General features: G+C 39.6%; 1 protein-coding gene across 1 annotated transcript in view; it reads left to right on the top strand.

The window, feature by feature from the left end:
• Positions 1–20,265, top strand: part of RP1 (RP1 axonemal microtubule associated) — a 295,040-nt gene that overhangs the window by 224,316 nt on the left and 50,459 nt on the right. The window contains exons 42-45 of the mRNA XM_073329615.1: positions 4,765–4,897; positions 6,273–6,424; positions 16,159–16,411; positions 19,282–19,517. Of these exons, the coding sequence (XP_073185716.1) occupies positions 4,765–4,897; positions 6,273–6,424; positions 16,159–16,411; positions 19,282–19,517 (774 nt within the window). The remainder of the gene's footprint in view (positions 1–4,764; positions 4,898–6,272; positions 6,425–16,158; positions 16,412–19,281; positions 19,518–20,265) is intronic.

The raw sequence follows: 20,265 nt of genomic DNA, 5'->3' as shown, positions 1-20,265 counted from the left end.
TTAAACTTCCTAAAAGAAAATCCAGTCAATTCTCTCATGGCTAGCTAACTGTTATATACTGGAAATGGAAATGGGACTGCAGGACAATGTCTTCTCTCTCCTTGAGCTTGAGCCTGCACGTTGCTGAATGCTAGACATTAATGGACGTGGAGCACCTTGCAGAATGAAGACACTTAACAGTTTGGGACTTCAGGTCATAAACTTAGCCACATGGAATTCTTCAGCTTTGGGGCCTTTTAAATGCTTAAGGACCCCAGTACATAAAGTTTGGTATGTACTTGATGATCTGCATTCCAGGTACTCTACAAAAAGAAATGTATACCTACAGTCCTTAGTCACTTAAGATCTTTAAGACTGAAGGTTTCTGTGTAGAGAACTTTAATATCTTGCATATAAAGTTTCTACACAAAGAAATTCTTGCTGTGGAATGCTTAAAGCTTAAGAAATAATTTCTGGAGCTCTGTAGATGCTAGTTTTGTACCTTGTGTTGTAACTCTGAACCTTAGAGAAAAGTTTGTATGCTCGTGGATGGAGCTATATTTTTATATGCTAGCCAATAGCTATTTTTCATTTTGTGTTTGGAGTCAAAGAGTGTGTTTTTAAAAAATTAGTGTAAAATACTTTTTTTCTCTTCAAAAACTCAGAAATGGGCAAAATGGATTTTCTTCAAACACTTTTACAAAATTTTTACAAAATTTTTACTTTCAGGCTAAGACCAAACATGGATAATTTCTATTTAAAGGGGAAAAAATAAAGATATGAACAACTGAAAATGTCAGATTATGATGAGGGCCCTACATAACCTTGACTATAGTATTTACTGCCAAAGCAATAAGGTGTGTTTTTCAAAGAAGTTAAAATAGTTAAGTGCCCAGTTTTCATTGAAGAGCATTGGCATTTTGGAAGTGGTTAAAGTAAACTGAATTAAGGCCACTTCAATTCTGAATGAGAGTGTTCACACAGGGGTTTAAAGCAGTTTAAATAATCCACTTTAAATTCACACCTTAATTAATTTAGATTAATTTTCCTGAGTGTCCCAGGCCTGGTCTATACTACAAAGTTAGGTCGACATAAAATGCCTTGTGTCAACCTAGCTGTACATGTGTTTACACTTAAATTTGTCTCCCACTGATGTAAGTGCCCCGTTACAGCAATTAAGTAACACCACCTTCCCAAGTGGCATAGAGTCATGATTGATGTATTGAGGTCGATGCAGAGCAAGTGCAGACAGTGTTACTTATGTCAACCCTAACAGCAGCTATCCCACAATGCCTGACACCGAACCCTCCTGGGTCATAATTGTAACTTCACTGCCCAGGGGTTACAGAGATCAGAAGGCTCCTGTCCCCTTTTAAACCCTGCGAATTTTTGAAATTCCTTTTCGTGATTGTCCAGTTTGGTGAGCACAACTAGTAACTCTCCATTGTTATGTGCGACTGACCAGCTAACTATGCCAGCTACACACTCCGGATGCACTCCAGCTTGGAGTAGGCAGGAGATATTGGATTTTCTAGGCCTATGAAAAGAAGAGGCTATGGAAGCATAGCTATAGACAAGCCAAAGAAACATGGACATCTATAACCAGATTTCACTGGAGATGCAGGAGAAAGGATGCCTGACCCAGATCAGAAGGAGAAAGAAAAGGACTTGGAAGGACATTTTCCATGAGATCCTGCAAGCCAAGGCTGCATTAGATGGCGAGCAAGGGGCCTGGAGGATGAACATTGCAGACAGACTGGAGAAGGAAAGAGTGGACAGGAGAAAGTCCCAGAAGGAAAAGGAGAGGAAGATGCACCAGGACATAATGGAGCTTCTCAGCAGCAAACACAGATGCTGCAGACTCTTGTGGACCCACAGATTCAATAATCATGGGCTCACCTCTCTTTGCAGTCCATGGAGAACTTCATTACAGCACCTTCCTAAACCCCACTGCAACATTCCACATGATATTTGGGCCACATCCCTAGCCCTACCACTCCATCCCAGGGGATATTAAGGACAAGCACAGTTTCACATACACTGCTCTATGAAATCCACGGTTGTGTATGTGTAGGTAAAATGGACATGAATGTTCTTTCCTCATGGTAAGATTTGTTCCATTAATTTATTAAGTTTTAAATTTATTTGCTTTTAAATTGAACAGATTTTTCTTTGCACTGGTTTTGCTACCGAATAAAATTCTATTATTTGAAAAATAAGTCATCTTTATTAGTTCACAACAGATGCTGCAGAGTGCTTAGCAGTTCTTAAAGAACCCACTTTGTTAGGACACAACTCAAAAGACCAATGACAACCCAGTGTAATAATCATAAATGTACAGCAAGCATCGCAAAATTAATAGATGCCTTGACACTGTTATATTCATAGCTGTACACCAAGCACAACACCATTCCTAGTAGGTTCCAAAACATCAGGAGCAGGTAGAGTGCAGTACACCACAACATGTTACTGTGGTTCACTGTTAAAGTGCTCTTTCAAAGCCGCCCTGAGCTGCATACCTCTGCATTGAGCTTTTCTAATAGCCTTTTGTCTGGCTGTTCAAACTCAGAGGACAGCTGTTCCATCTCCATCCTGTACCCCAGCAACTTTTGCCCCTTTGCTTCACAGACATTATGCAGGATGCAGCAGGCAGCTATCATCATTGGGATGTTTTTGCCTCTGAGATCCAGTGTTCTGAGTCAGCTACTCCAGTGTCTCTTCAATTTACCAAATGTCCATTCAACTGCCATTCTACACCTGCTGAGCCAACAGCTGAATCTTTCTTTGGTGCTGTTGAGGTGGCTGGTGTAGAGTTTCATGAGCCAGGGGAAAAAGGAGTAGGGTGGGTGCCCCAGAATCACTACTTGCATTTCAACATACATTGCCAATCGTAATCTGCTGGTCAGTTAAGAAATCTGCAATTTCTTGAATAGTTCTGTGGTTTTAAATATGCAAATAGCATGCACCTTCCCTGATCAGCCAACATTGATATTGGTGAAGCATCTTCAGTGATCCACCAACGCTTAATGTACATTGTGACAAGGTGGTCTGGTGCCAAAATAGGGGTTTACTTGCCATCTATTGCTCCACCACATTTTGGGAACCCTACTGCTGCAAATCCATCCACGATGTCCTGCACATTGCTGAGAATCAAAGTCCTGTGTAGCAGAAGATGATTCGTGCCCCTGCATACTTGCATGACAATGCCCCCCAGAGTGAATTTTCTATCTCCAAAATGGTTTCCCACTGACCAGTAACAATCCAGCATTGCAAGTTTCCACAGTGCAATCACCACTCTCTTCTCTGCTGCCAGTGCAGCTCTCATTTTGCTGTCCATGCTCTGGAGGGCTGGGGCAAGCTTGGCAAATAGATCCACAAATGTGGCCTTGCAGATCCCAAAGTTCTGCAGCCACTGCTCATTATCCGAAGCCTGCATTACGATGTGATCCCATCAGTCAATGCTCATTTCTCAGGCCTAGAAGTGGCACTTTACCATCTGCAGCTGCTCCAAGAATGCCACCAACAGCTCTGAAATTGGTTCTCGCTATGTCCTACATTATTCTGTCCTCCAAGGTATGATCATGTTCCCTACTCATCTGGTTCTTCTTGTGGCTCTGCAAATACTGGAGGATCATGCATCCCATGGTTACAATGCGTATGACAATAGTGCAGAGCTATGCAGGCTCCATGCTTCTGTCAGAGATGGTGGACTGCAAGGAGGGCTGCATGGGTTTGTGGGTTTAAAAAGGTGCAAAAATTATGGATATAGATGACATTATAGGATGAAGACAGTTGTACTCTGGGAAGTTGACCCCAGTCAGCCCTGCATGGTTTGTTTCTGCCTCACCATGCATTGCCAGAACTTCCTGAAAGACGGTGCGCTGGACGGTAGCATGTTGCACACTGGGATACCTACCCATGATGCACCATACTGTGCATTGATGCTATCATTCCTGGTGAGTATGCTCAGCACTGACACAAGGGAGCCAAGTATGCACACACACAAGCAATAAACTAACTGTGGCAGTTTTATGACAATGTAACTTGCATCAATCAAAGTTTGTAGTGTAGACATGGCCTCAGAGTAGATAAACCCTTGTAGTGTAGACATGAGCCCTTACATGCCCATTTCCCATAGAAAATCCTAATAAGTTTCAAAGGAGGTTGGACACCTAATTCCCATAAACGCTTTTGAAAATCCCAGCTATGGTATATGCAATGTCAGCATCAAGCATCAAACAAACCAAAAGCAGAAGGAAATATAAACAGTTAACACAAAAATATGTTGAATCATAATAGGGATATTAATGCTTCCCTACCTCACGGGGTGTTGTGAGGATAAATACATTAAACATTGTGAAGCACTTCGAGACCTATTGATGAAAAGCACAATAAAAGAGTTAGTAATAGTGGTAAATGAACATCACCCCTAATACCTCTGGACAAATATGTATATACAGATAGGCCTGCTGTAGCTTTACACAGACACTCAAAATTCTGGTTCAGCAGTGACTAGCATATGGATTTAGGCCCTGATCCTTCAGCTGGATTCACTCAGAGGGTCTTTATGTCTGTATGAAGCCCCATTAAAGAGCTCACTTGGGAGCACCCAGTTACAGGATCTGGGCCTTGCAATAGTTGTTCCTCCGCATGCTAAATCAGGCATTATTTATATATGAAACTATTATATTATTTTAAATGAGTGTCAGAAATGTCAATTTTTGTTGGGAGGGGAATAAGAAAATATTTCATAAAAAATATGATTGTTTCTCCTTCTGCCTGCAGCTTCGGCTGAAAGACCTGGACACTAAGCAAGAACTGGGCTTTTACAGTGCAGACCAGTGGCTCTTTAAAGAAGATGGGTCAGAGACCGTGACAGAGCTAGCGGCAGTCAGACCAGATAAGGCACCGCTCAGGGGTATGCTGCTGAACTAAGAAACAAGCAAAAAAATCTTTTCTAAAGTAAATCAACTACAATAAGCATGATGATGGGAAAGACTATAAAACATTTTAGAAAAGTCATTCCCAGTTGCTTTTGACATCCTGGGTTAAGGCACTTGTGTGAAATGTTGGATCTTTAACAAAGCCTAAGAGGGCTTAAAAATGTTTAACTGCTTTCCTCTTTAAGGCAAATAGCAAATGTATTTAATGTTTCCACTACATCAAATGTCCATTTGAACACCTCAAAATATAGAGGGACAAACTGGTGCAATTCCGCTGAAATCATTAGAACTGTGCCAACTTATACCAACTAGGGACCTGGCTCATGTATTTTAAAATACGTGGTAAAGTGATGACTGAAAATTTTATAGACAAAGAAAAGATCAATGGCTTTATATTTAATTAAAAAAAAGGGCTGAAATTCTGGCCAAACCAGAGATGTGCCTCAATATTTGTATTGTGTTGTCATCTAATTGCTATGCTGTAGGAACAGGAATACACATATAAAATTTAATATGAATGTGATTTTAAAACTCTGATAAGATCTTCCTTTGCTTTAGATATATTTTATACAGTATTTACCAGAAAAAAAGTCTAATTCACCAAACATTGTAATCAAAAGTCAACTTCATCCAAACATTAAAAGCTGTTTCCTTTCCCTTCCAGTTCAAAGCTGGACTGTATGTAGAATTAGATGTTAGGAGTATATTACAGCATTTAGTTCTACACAGAGTTATCACAACCTTGGATAAAAAATGTTCTTGTCATGCTGTTAAGGAAAAATCATGCCAGATGATATTACCGTCTGTAGTGAATGATATTAATACACATCGATGTAAATAGTTAAGCCACTTCCCCAGACCAAATTAGTTGTAGTGGCAACAGTTATCTACCTGACAGGTTAAAATTGAATGCAGCTGACCAAGAACAAAGAGTGGGATATTTTCATTGTCAATCTTTTATATTTCTTTCATAAAATGTTTCTGCAGTGAGCAAGTTCTAACTGGAATTAAGCTCTGTATTTATTATAAAGAGAACTCAGGCCTCATCCAAAACCCATTGAAGTTAGTGCGTGGCTTTCAACTCACTTCAGTGGGCATTGGATCAGGCTTTCAATAACTAAGAGATTTTTTTTCTCTTTTGAATATGAACATGAGCTCTGACATTCCATTTATAACACTGAAACATGCCATTGAGAAGCATTTAGCAAGATGTATTAAAAATGGATGGAAAATGTAGGTACATGAAGGGGGATCAATTAATATTCATTTTATCCTGTACTCTTTCAGATTAATTATTTATTTGGCATCGAATTTTTAGTAATGTTTTCTTTTATTTATTTTTCATGGCAGAAGTTCTTTACTCAGTCAGTGTTCACACAGGAACATTACCTGCATCAGGAACTGATGCAGATGTCTTTATTACAATATATGGAGAGAACGGAGACTCCTGCAAAAGAAAACTTAGGCATTCTAGGTCACATACAAGTTTTGAAAGAGGTCAGGTTAGTATGGATATTTTTATGCATTTCTCTCTCTCTTTTTTCATCTTTTCTTTTTTTTTTTTTTTTTTTGGTATTGTCATCTTCCAAACCCTGTTTTCTCTCTGAAGATTCAGTACAAGCTTGAGGCATAAACCAGTTCTGTGGTGTATATAGGAACTTGTCATAGTCTATTCTAGAAATCTAAAGGCACAGCAAGAACCTTAGTGAGGATACTATGTTGAGCCAGTGGAAGCTGCAAATCAACTCCAGTCACTTGCTAAGAACAGATATTTTAGATCAATGCGGATGCCAATTTAAGAACAATGTCAGTCATAGAAAGTAGTTTAAAAATAATGGATTCACAGTAAAATATCATAGCAGCTGAAGATGAACAATAGGAAGGAGGCTAGAATTCTCCTCTAACACTTAACATGTCTAGGTGCTAACCTATATTTAGAAACCACTTAAATGAAATGTGTTAGTTATGTGTTGGTTTAGTTAGGGCCACTAAGGTCTTGCATATGTTGAGAAAATGTATCATGTCAGAAAAATATATTAACATGTTTTAACTAACACAATATAAAAAAAGGTTGTTACCAAGGGAAAAAGTTAATTACCTAATCTTTATGAAACTCTTTATGAAGGTCAAATACATCACCCATCAAAAGACAAAGACTGAATGCAGAAAAAAAAGTTGTAAAAATTCCCATACAGATCCATGACAGTGTTTCCCAGTTTGAAACCTGTGACTAAATAATCAATGTGACCATCAGTATAAGTTATATCAGAAATGAGAACTTTTTTCCTCAAATGTCCATTTTCTGACAACAATCATCTTTCCCATTTTATTTCTTTTTCCCTACAAAAGTCAATTTTGCAGAGGGGTAAATGGTGTGATTTCTCAATGAAATTAGCTAATTTCCTCTGAAGTAAATTTGCAAAATTTCAGGATTTTTTTGAGGAGTAGACTATTACCATCTTTACTGTGATAAACTGTTTGTTTTAGAGAAATTGGTAACATTTGGGCCTGGATTAAATTGACAAATATTTGCAAGGATCTTAACATTTGCAGCTAAAAAACTGAGAAGTGAAAGTATTTGCATACAAACTCATGTAGGTTGAGAAATTTCAGACAAATGTACAGTGTCTTCCGGGAGGTCATCTCAGTGGTGAGTCAATTTGGCAATGGCTCTTCTCCTTCCAGTCTCAGGGCTAGGTGTCCTTAGCTGAAATTGAAGCTGCTGTCTTCTTCCCAGCTGCCAGAGACATGCAGATTCTCAGCATAGCTCTGAAAATCAAGAGTCACTCCAAGTTTATACTGCTGATGAGGAAGAAGAGCAAATTTACAAACATAGGCAGTGGGGCTACTCACAGTGTGTATAGTTAAGCAGCTGCTGAAGTCTTTTCAGGATTAGGGCCTTATTGACATCTCCACTCTCTGGAGCAGATGCACTTTGGAAGACATTACGTTTGGTAAGGAAGGCACTTCCAAAAGTGTCCAGTGATTGCTCTGTAAGTGGGAGACCTTTTCAATACTTTTATGAGAGGGAGAAGAGCAAAGAGTTCTGAGTTGAGTAAAACTGGTAAAGAGAGGAGAGGAAGTGAAAATGAACACAGAGCAGTCCATCAAAGAGGAATTTAGGATGCTGAAATGGATGAGAAGACACACTGAGGGAATAAGATGTGTGAGAAATAAAAGCAGAAGGAAAGAGGATATGGCAGAGCTAGGGAAGAGAAGGAACATGTATAAAGGTAAGGACATGTCTCACATGTGAGAAGTGAGTATTGATGAGGAAATTTAACAGGAAAAGTGTTCTGCACATGATTATTACAACCACAGGACAGCAATGCCTCCCTCATTTGCAAACAATATTTGTTGGTTACATACTTCACTGTTTAATCTGCTTTTTAGTAGTAAAATGTGTTTGTAACTATAGCAACTGTCACATCATATATGAGTATATTTGCTATGTGAGATGCAAAATATTTTCTTAAAGAACACACATACTAAATTGAAATATTGTGCTAATTTCAATCAGTGCTAAACAAGACAATTCAAATACAGTCCCTGTTTGGGGGAGATGCTGAGAACCTATCTCTGCTGTGCACTACTATTCCTCTGACACCATACCCAATGACATCAGTGCCACTGACTCCATATCAATTTCATAATCCAGTTTAAAATTGCTGTTCTTTTCTTTTTTAAATCCTGTCTCCAACCCCCATCACAGATTCTGTCCCTGTATCCCCCTTACCGCTTCTTCTGTCTGTCTAGAACCAGACTCCTCTCCTCCTCCTTCAAAATCCCAGGACTGGGCCTGCACTATGAATTGTATCTTCCATGCAAACTGCATTGCAAAGCTCTTTATAGAGTTTAATAATAATTACAATGTTAAAATAAAAATGTCAGTGAGTGAGAGAAACTTCTTGAGGCAAGGGAGAAAATATGTTTTTGGCTAAGATTTGAAGGAGATGGAGAATCAATGAGATGGGAAGGCTATTCCATATTGAATTTTCCTGCAGTGGAGAAGGTTCTTGCAACAACAGTGGTTGGTGATCTTACATGAAAGAAAAGAAAGGAGGCCAGTTTTAAAGCATTGAAAGAAGCAGAGAGGGGAGTCATGAAAACAAGATCTAGAAGGTATTCTGAAGAAAGCGTCTGGTGGTGGTCTGGTTTTTTGGACAGTTTTGAATTGGATCATGAGATGGATTTGGAACAGATGGTGGTGTTTACTCAAGCGCAGCTTGTACATGTCAGAAGGCAAGCAGCAGGATTCTGTACCTACTGGAGTTTGGAGGACAAGGACCTGGGGAGATCATATGAAAAAGCACTGCAATAAAGAGGAGATGAAAGTGTAACCCACTGTTAAATGTGTGTGTGTTAATGATCCCGTCTGACCTAAAAGTCTATGATTCTATGATTAGCTTTCCTGGCCCAGGCCGGGTACTGACAGGGAGTGTGACATGAACACTGAATAATGGGGGACTTTAACTACCCAGACATCTGTTTGAAAAGAAATATGGCAAAACACAAAGTGTCCAGTAAAGGTCTTGGAATTTACTGGAGACAACTTTTTGTTTGTTTATAAAGGAAGTAACCCGGGATGGGGGAGACCAGCCATTTTATATTTGTTTCTGACTATCAGGGAGAAATTGGTTGTGAATTTACTGAAGGCAGTTTGGGTGAAAGTGATCATGAAATTATATGAAATGATAGATTTCATTATTCTGAGGAAAAGGAGGCATGAGAGCATCAGAAATAAGGACAATGGTCTTAAAAAAACAGACTTTAACAAACTCAGAGAACTGGCAGGTAAGATTCCAGGGGAAGAAAATCCAAGTGAAAGAGTTGTTCAGGAGAGCTGGGAGTTTCTCAAAAAGACAATATTAAAGGCACAACAGCAAACTATCCTGATGCTAAGAAAAGGCAAGAAGAATACTAATAGGCCAATATTGCTGCACCATGAGCTCTTTAACAACTTGAAAATCAAATAGAAATCCCATAGAAAGTGAAAACTAATTGCCAAGGTTGAGTACAAAACAGTAAGTATGAAGGGACAAAATCAGAAAAGCTAAGGAACAAAATGTGTTGCAGCTAGCAAGGGACATAAAAGGCAATAAGAAGAGGTTCTATAAATACATGAGGAGCAAGAGAAAGAAGAAGGAAAGTGTAGATCCTCTACTTAGCAGGGAAGGAGAGCGAATAACCGACAACACCAAGAAAGCTGGGATGCTTAGTCCCTATTTGGTTCAGTCTTCACTAAATATGTTATAGCCAGCTTAGATTTGTCAAGAACGAATCATGCCAAACCAACCTAACTTCTTCTTTGACAGGCTTATTGGACTAGTGAATGAAGAGAAACAGTATATGTGATATATCTTAATTTTAGTAGGACTTTTGACATAGTCCCACATGACATTCTCATAAGCAAACTAGGGAAATGTGGTCTAGATGAAATTACTATAAAGGGTACAAAACTGGTTGAAAGATCCTGCATTTTGGAGCAATTCCTGGGTGAATTTCTGCCTCCCTAAAGGTTATAAGAATTTGCAACAACATAGCCTGGAGGTGAGCCTCAACTACAAAAGAGAATTAGGTAAGTTCATGGATGATAGGTCCATCAATAGCTATTAGCCAAGATAGCCAGGGACACAACCCCATGCTCTGTGTGTCCCTAAACCTCTGATTGCCAGAAGCTAGGACTGGATGATGGGATGGATCACTTGATAATGGCTCTCTTTTGTTCTTGCCCTCTGAAGCATCTGGCACTGGCCACTCTCAGAAGACAGAATTCTGGGCTAGATGGACCATTGATCTGACCCAGTATGGCCATTCTTATGTTCTTATTTACATGTCATTGAAGAGATCAGACAAAGTGTTTTCCTCAAGCTCTGAATTTCAATTTCAAATTCAAGGGAAGGTTTTATTAGGGAGTGGGCAGTGGCAGATTTTTAAAGAACTGGGGAAGATACTACAAGAAAAGAGGTTAATAACAATGTCTGTAACATAGGGCATGAGCCTGGAGTGAAAGGCAAACCTGAATGGATCTCGGAATTTCTACTCCACAGGAAATTCTGACATTTAGAAAAAGTTTTGGTTTTGGTTTGGAATTAAAACTAGGAGTGTTGACATTTCCTGCAGAAAGAACGTTCCAGTCATTTTAGTTTAAAAAATAAACAGTATGGGTTCAATTTTTTTTCTAAACAAAGCAGACCAGTTGACTGCTCTGGATTCCAGCTCTGGGGGACTCCCCCAGGGCTACTGTCAAGGTTCCTTCCCCACTCTGAACTCTCGGGTACGGATGTGGGAACCTAGATGAAAGACCCCCAAAGCTTATTCGTACCAGCTTATCTTAAAAACTTCTCCAAGGTACAAGCTTTGCCTTGTCCTTGAACAGTATGCTGCCACCACCAAGCGTTTTAAACAAAGAACAGGGAAAGAGACCATTTGGAGATGTCTTCCCCCAGAATCATAGAATATCAGCATTGGAAGGGACCTCAGGAGGTCATCTAGTCCAACCCCCTGCTCAAAGCAGGACCAGTCCCCAACTAAATCATCCCAGCCAGGGCTTTGTCAAGCCTGATCTTAAAAACATCTAAGGAAGAAGATTCCACCACCTCCCTAGGTAACGCATTCCAGTGTTTCACCACCCTCCTAGTGAAAAAGTTTTTCCTAATATCCAACCTAAACCTTCCCCACTGCAACTTGAGACCATTACTCCTTGTTCTGTCATCTGCTACCACTGAGAACAGTCTAGATCCATCCTCTTTGGAACCCCCTTTCAGGTAGTTTGAAAGCAGCTATCAAATCCCCCCTCATTCTTCTCTTCCGCAGACTAAACAATCCCAGTTCCCTCAGCCTCTCCTCATAAGTCATGTGTTCCAGTCCCCTAATCATTTTTGTTGCCCTCCGCTGGACATTTTCTAATTTTTGCACATCCTTCTTGTAGTGTGGGGCCCAAAACTGGACACAGTACTCCAGATGAGGCCTCACCAATGTCGAATAGAGGGGAATGATCACATCCTTCGATCTGCTGGCAATGCTCCTACTTATACATCCCAAAATGCCATTGGCCTTCTTGGCAACAAGGACACACTGTCAACTCATATCCAGCTTCTCGTCCACTGTAACCCCTAGGTCCTTTTCTGCAGAACTGCTGCCTAGCCATTCGGTCCCTAGTCTATAGCAGTGCATGGGATTCTTCCATCCTAAGTGCAGGACTCTGCACTTGTCCTTGTTGAACCTCATCAGATTTCTTTTGGCCCAATCCTCTAATTTGTCTAGGTCCCTCTGTATCCTATCCCTACCCTCCAGCGTATCTACCTCTCCTCCCAGTTTAGTGTCATCTGCAAACTTGCTGAGCGTGCAATCCACGCCATCCTCCAGATCATTAATGAAGATATTGAACAAAACCGGCCTGAGGACCGACCCTTGGGGCACTCCACTTGATATCGACTGCCAGATAGACATGGAGCCATTGATCACTACCCGTTGAGCCCGACAATCTAGCTAGCTTTCTATCCACCTTATAGTCCATTCATCCAGCCCATACTTCTTTAACTTGCTGGCAAGAATACTGTGGGAGACCATGTCCAAGGCTTTGCTAAAGTCAAGGAATAACATGTCCACTGCAGTCATTTTAGTTTAAAAAATATCCCCCTTCCTCCCCAAGCCCTACACCCCCTTTCCTGGGGAAGGCTTGATAAGAATCCTCACCAACTGGTACAGGTGAACACAGACCCAAACCCTTGGATCTTAAGAACAATGAAAAATCAATCCGGTTCTTAAAAGAAGAATTTGAATTAAAGAAAAGGTAAAAGAATCACCTCTGTAAAATCAGGATGGTAAATACCCTACAGGGTAATCAGATTCAAAACATAGAGAATCCCTCTAGGCAAAACCTTAAGTTACAAAAAGACACAAAAACAGGAATATACATTCCCTCCAGCACAGCTTATTTTACAAGCCATGAAACAAAAGAAAATCTAACGCATTTGCTAGCTAGATTACTTACTAACCTTACAGGAGTGGTAAGGATTGCATTCCTGATCTGTTCCCGACAAAAGCATCACATAGACAGACCAAACCCTTTGTCCGCCCCCCTCCAGATTTGAAAGAATCTTGTCCCCTCATTGGCCATTTTGGGTCAGGTGCCAGTGGGGTTACCTCAGCTTCTTAACCCTTTACAGGTGAAAGGATTTTGCCTCTGGCCAGGAGGGATTTTGTAGCACTGTATCAAGAAAGGTGGTTACCCTTCCCTTTATTTTTGTGACAGCTACCCATGGGGAGTCTCCAGGCATTGGGAAGTGTTCAGGCACTGGGGAGTCCTTACTGTGAAATGGAGACTCCAGAAGCCCCAAGAGCCCTTGCTCAAGTTGGGACTTAGCAGTGCCAAGTTCCCAGCTGTGGTGCAGAGAATCTAGAAGCCTGAAAAGCCCCATCTCAAACCATCAAGCCAGGGTTTCAGGATTTCCAGGCCCTTCTGCATTGCCAGGAGCCTATACATTGAGAACCCCTGTTAGGTTGCCACCTCTGAAGGTCAAAAAACTAGGACATAGGGGGCGGGGGGGAAGTTAGGACTAGTAGGGTGGGGGGTGGGGCTCAGTGCTGATTGTTCTCTACACATCCTGCATGTTCTACCATTTAAAATGGCAACACATAGAGGGGAGAGCACTGAGCCATCAATGGGCCCAGCGCACCCAGGCCTGGCCTCACTTTCCCCACTGAGTCATCGATGAGTCTGCTATTCTCACCTCCCCCCATCGACCCATGCCTGAGGAGAATATCTGAGTCTCCTCATCCCTGGCCTCCCCTCAGGCAGTGCCCTACCCCAACCACCCCACTCTGAGGTGGGACATGCTTCCTCCCACTCCCAGGCACAGACTCAGCAAACCAATGGTGACCCTTTGTGTGTATGTGGGGGGCGGGAGAGAAAAAACAGAACTTCTAATATCTCAGGAAGATTTAGAGATTTCCGAAGTCTTCCTCAAAAAAATAATAAAAGGTCAATCATGGGAAAACCTGGACAGGAGGTAACCCTGCCTGCTAGAGTTTTGTCAGAAAATTCAGTTCTAGTGACAGGGTGAAACAAAAAGAGATGAAAGGTATAAAGAGAACAAGAAGTTTTCTGAAAGGACAGGATTATGTCAGATATGTCCTTGGAAGACATGGAATCAAGAGGAGCAGAAGGAGAAGTTACAGAAATTTTGATGGCAAACTAGAGCAATGTTAGATGGAAAGAAAGAAGGGAATTCATCTCACTTGGCTGAGTAAAGGGCAATGCTGGGCAAGCTGGGTGGGAGGAAAAAAGAATGGTTTGAAAGACGCAGCAAGGATGCACCTTTAGAAATGAAGATTGAGGAACAGTCTTCTGTAAAATGCAAAGGAATTAAATGAGCTACTTGTAACAAATTCCTATTATTACTGCATGGTAAAATAAGTTAAACCAATTGAATTAAACTACAGAAAGTAAGGCTAGTTTATATTTATGTAAGTAATTCTCTTTCTAGCTAACTGATCTCACTGGTTTAATGGGTTAAATGAGTGGGAAATTGTCATTTTGTCTAGCTAAAACTGAATCTAAATCAGGCAAGCTAATTTAAATAAAATTATTTTGGTTTTCATCAATTACACTTCCAATGAAGTGTATAATACAGATCTGAATGTCTTTACACAGATTAAAAAATAAAATAACAAAAAAGAAGGATAATGACATAAGACAAAAGTATATTCTTGCTAATGCTGAGGAAGTGGGTAATTTAATGCATTATGATGATAATTCATTGATTAACAATGGGTGATTGTGACCACTGTTGTCTAATGACTATGAATTATTGTCCCAAAGAATGAAGCTAATGATAGGTCTCCCTCTGAAAAGAGTTAGCAGTGAAGGAACATGAATATGACCAGCACAGGCTAGTTTCTGTAAGTTAAGGGTAATATACACTGACCAAAAAAAATTGTCTTGAAACTGCAAAAAATAAAATTTAAAAAGGATTTAATGCTCCCAATAAAAGTTATTTAAATGTTCGTCTCAGCTAACTCCTATTTTAGGCTTCTTATGCATTACACTAAGGGTTATAGTTTGCCATGGTATCTGTTTGGGGAAGATCAAGGATATGTCAAGACAAAAATGTCAAAAGTCCTAAAAACTCTGGTAGGAATAACAACTGAGGTTTCCTCTTTCTGAGCAAATTGCAGTGAATAATCCCCCACTCACAGAGCATGGATTAGCTGGGCTATTATTATTTTGTTTTAAATCATCTCTCCCTTTGATGTTTTCTGGTCTTCCTGTGTTACCCTGCCTGGTGGTGCAGTGGTTGGCAACAAGTAAAATTATAGCGTCTGTTTCTGCTATCCATCTGTTTTTTTAATGACACCCACACACAAGCCCATATATCCACCCTCCCACTCACGTTCTCTCACAGAACATATTCATTCTCTTGCTCACATAATTTATTCATCCCATCATGCACTTGTGCAGCTGCTATTTAGTTTTTGTTTACTGGTAGCTGTAGCAATATTTTAACAGATGTCCCTACACCTAAAGAGCACATCTCTTCTCATTTGCCTGCATGAACAGCCTTAGTTATACTTTCTGCTGTCTGTGTTGTCTTTCATTTGCACAGTCATAAAAACATCACTATTTCTGTCTGGTGGTGTTATAATGTGGCTTCTTCTCCCTTCTAGAAGCTAAGAAGACTTAGGATCTACAAGGCTTGGAAACATTTTAAGAACAAAAGGCCTCATTTAAGATAAAGTTCTGTTTAATTGGTGCATCCTAGTACTGGCCTCTGTCACTTCCTCAGCCTCCATGGAGTTCCATTTGGGTGGTGTGGGGAGGGTTGATCTGGAGTGGGAGGGCTGGGCCAGCAACATGCCTGGGTCTTTTGCAAGTAAATTAATGCTTCCCTCTTTCTCTCCACCCAAGGGAGGAGCACACCAGAGCGAGGGTTGCTAGTGATAGATTCTCTGTTCCTCGCAATCCAGGGGATGGACTCTCTGGGTAGAGACTGGGAAAATATACGGACGCAAGGATCCAAATATTTCCTTTATAATAAGACCTCCAAATGTCAATATCAGCCTATTATGCATATCAGTCTAATTCCCTATCGTTCTGTTGTGCCAACACAAAAATGAATGATTTAATATGGAAACGAATCCATTTTACCTGACACAACCTTGGTAAATACATTTTAATAATAACTGGTGTTATTAATTATGTGCAATTCACTGTGACTTGTTTTCCCATCAGGTTAATAGCTTCAGTGTGAAAGCCGTAGACCTCGGAATGTTAATCAAAGTGCTAGCTGAACACAAGAATATGGGTTATGGAGCTGGATGGTACCTGGACCGAATCACCATCCAAGAATCAGGCAACAGTGACTGCCAATATGTATTCTCATGCCAGCAATGGTTAGACAGCGGAGTTGGTGACGGACGGATGGAACGAGAGTTGAGACTTCTTGGAAAAGTGAGAAATGAGAGGTTGGCAGGAAATATTCAGGGTGAGATGCAAAATCATCAAAACACATTCGGGCTTCTAATTTGATTGTATTTTGTTTTTTTTCCCCAGGATGGGTCAATTGAGACTTAATACAGTACCACTTTATTCTGAATAGCTTCTTTTGTACAAACTGTATCCCCAGCACTGTACAAAGCTGGTAAATACAGTTATAATACTAAAAGAAAAAAAATAACAGCACAAAGAGGGAGATTAAGAAGTATTTGTTATTCAGTGAGTATGTTTTCAGATTGAATTTGAAAACCGGTGTTGAGTTGATGAGGCAGAAAGAAAGTAGGTTGTGCCATATGTTGGGAAATGCAGAGCAGAAGGCTCTCGCAGCACTGTCACATGAAGAGACATGAAACATTTATTTTAGAACATAGTGTTTTTACCGTATGCGTGAATGTTTGCCATTGGCTTTGCTCTTGTTTGCAGTGCATTTTCATTTGAAAGGTACGTCTGTGGTACCAATTCTCAATGGTATTTATCTTAGGGGTCAGTGGAACCCAGAATTCTATTCAGAATTTGAAATGAACAGAAGACGAAACTTCAGAAAGAATTTGGACACTGAAAACGTTTTAAGCCTTTAACCCTTTATCACTATACCTGGCTCTCTCCCATAATCTCTTTTGGAAGGGAGTAACATATTGATCAGGGTCCATTTATGGCATCTGAACCACAAATGACAGACAAGACTCCATGCCCAGACCTAACCAATCTGAATATTAGAAATTGCATTCAAAAACTGCAATATTTTAATAGAACTTAGGTTACTTTATACACATGCTGTGACCTATGGATGTTCCATTTTATGCTCTGAGTATTTTGTGTACATTAGCTGTGTTTGTTATAGGCACAGAGAAGCAAAATGTACATCCTTCAGTCTGAGCTGCATGCTTTTGGTACAGTAGGCAGATTTCTGTCATAATTTAAGGGAACACTGGAACATCAGAGAAATGTTGCTGCAGATTTCAGTGAGAATTTTGAGTGTGTAAGGCTACCCCTTTGGTTTGAAAAGTAATTACTATTCCTTTTCAATATCTTGGAAACATGAGTGTAGGACCAGCAGTTACAAACACTGACCTCCTAAACCTCAGTGAATTCATCAATATATAGTTGCCATTTTTAACATAAGAAGGACCTGCCTTCTTATGTTGTTACAGAGTGTAACATTATCCCCCCAAATCCAGATTGAGAATTACCAATAGTTCCCAAAGTCCATGACGAGTAACATTCAGTATTTTAATAACCATAAGGTCTAAAAACAACATTCCATGTGCCAGTGGAGATGTAGGAAATTTTCATTTAACTTTCATTCACTTTTCATTGCTATCTTTGGTTTAATTTATTTGTAGCTTTGATAAAGTTGGCTGTGTCAGCCTTCAAATCACAACATCTTAATTTATAGAAAAGCTACTTTGGATGATTTTAAGAATGTGTTAAAGCTAATTTTCTCTTTCACTGAAGTCTGTACATTTGAACTCATGGGAGCCGATCCTTGGGTGGTATAACTAATCTAGCTCCATTTATGTCTATGTACATATATAGATATAGTCATAGCTCCATTGATGTTAATAGAAACATGATAAATTACACCAGCTCAGGATTTATCCTATTGTGTTAAGGCTGCCTAGTCTGGCTTTCAGGGAAATTCTGAGAATAAAAACAGGACGTCATTGACTGAATTATTTTCAGCAAAGTTCTTTTATTTTACAATAAAATGATTTTAAATGGTTCAATCCATACTCTAGCTCACTGGGCATATACAGAGCCAAATTAAAAAAGTAATTGAATCATACTCAGTAGTGGGCCAGCCCAGGTGACCAAAAAGCTCTTCAAAAGTCAAGTTTATTTTCATAGAAATCATGGCCATGACAAACATACAGCCTTAAGCCCTGATCCATCAATGCACTCGGCCAGCATGTGGTGTCCCACTGATGTCAGTGGGACTCCCCATAGGGATGCAGTTTGGGGGCTTAATTACAAAAATTAAACAAGTTAATTCAAACCAAATGGTGGTGTCTCATATTAGAGTAAAATTTTACTGTTAACTTTGAACCTATGATGTCTCATCCTGCATTCCCTCTGCACCCAAAACTGATGTTGATTTCAGTGGGAGTTTGAGTGTGAAAGGCTACCCCTTTGGTTTGAAGAGTAATTACTATTCCTTTTCAATATCCAGTGAAATCTTCCAGTTCTTTTATATCTCTTGTTTCAGCTACTGCTTTGAGTGTTTTCTGTGGCCTCAATTCAGGAAAGTACATGCTCAAGTCCATCACTATTTAGGACAGTACTTATGCTTAACTTTATGTTACGCACATGCTTATATGCTGTCCTGAATACAGATGATTTCCTGAATAGGGGCCATATTTAGGAGTCTCAATATGAACAACACATCTGTTAAAATCTGATCAGTGTAACTGCTGAACCCAAAAGACCATGATTTCTTCAAATTGGAGAGTAACTAATATGACCACCTTGTGGAAGAAGGACTTGATGTCCTGTGGTGACCTAAATAAAAATGTCAAATGTGGAGTCAGGGGTGTTTCTCAGTGGCCTCTGGTGAATGAACATACCTACCAAATTTCAAGAGTCTAGTTTAAGTGGGTACTTGAACAGTTGAAATCCAGTGAAAAAGATTGATAATTGGTATCCTCTGGTAGAAAGGTCAAAGCTCTAATCTAGGATTTCTGTGTATACTCAGTGAATGATAATGAATGAGTTTAACAAATTTCTAGATTCTGGTTCAATGAGAAAATGAAAGTCAATTGTTAGTCATTCACTCACTCACCGTGCTACAAGCATCTGTACTATATTGGATATTAAGTGCAGTTAATGAATTAATTATTTTTTACTGATTTGTTTCACTAGGGACTTGGGATGTCACTGTTACAACTAGTGATGCTTCAAGCATGAGCCCTAAAATGTCTTTAACTATTTGTGGTGAAAAAGGTACAAGTATTCCAGTCTTATTTCCCAAAGGATCCCTTAAAAAGCCTGAGATTTGTCAGACATCAGTGGAACTAGATAAGAAATTCACCTCTATATGCAAAGTTCGCTTGGAAATAGAAGATGCCAGAAATGGAGAGATCTGGCATTGTCGTGAGGTAAAAACCACTAAAAAGCAAGCTCAGATCTTTTTATTTTATTTTATTTTATTTTATTTTATTTTTAAGTTCTCTTCTTTTCATAAGCTACAGTTATTTCCAGAAGCAGCTTCCAGTTACGTTCAAATACATAACATTTCTTATTTACAAAGTAAGTAGATCTGCTAACAATGTTGGTGCAGTGATTTCACAATGTGCTCAAAACATTTTTTATTAGAATATGTTTGAACAACAAAAATTCTGTAAACTTATGTTGGATTTCTAGAGGGCAGCTAACAGAGGTGCCGTAGTCTATAGCTTTTCCAGTGCTATCTTTTCATAACTATTGCCACTGGTTTACATAATTCCAAATTGGCTATTACATGTTATGGACCTATGATCCAAAACCACTAAGGAAGTGAGACACTGGAAATGCCTTTTGACAAAAATATCTGCCATTAAAGTTGGCATCCTAGAAAAAGAAATGAATAGCAAAAGTGACACTCTTTCCTCTGACGTCTAAGATGCTGAAGCTAAAACCTCACATCACATCAAAATTGCTATGGCACTACACTGCACAGAAAAAATCCTTATCAACTCTAGCAGGCACAATAAAAGGACGGGTATAAGAAAGAATCCCCCCACTTTCAGTTTTAATTATGCCTTAATCCATTAATATTTGTGTTTCATTTTCATAACAAAATTAAGTGGGAAAATGTTAGTTCTCAGTCTAAATATGCGAAGTTACACTGCAGGATGAAGCACCTGA

This window comes from Lepidochelys kempii, chromosome 2, assembly GCF_965140285.1.
Source record: "Lepidochelys kempii isolate rLepKem1 chromosome 2, rLepKem1.hap1, whole genome shotgun sequence".
NCBI classification, from domain to species: domain Eukaryota; kingdom Metazoa; phylum Chordata; order Testudines; family Cheloniidae; genus Lepidochelys; species Lepidochelys kempii.
The sequence above is the reverse complement of the archived record's forward strand: the minus strand, read 5'-3'. Positions and strand labels throughout refer to the sequence as shown.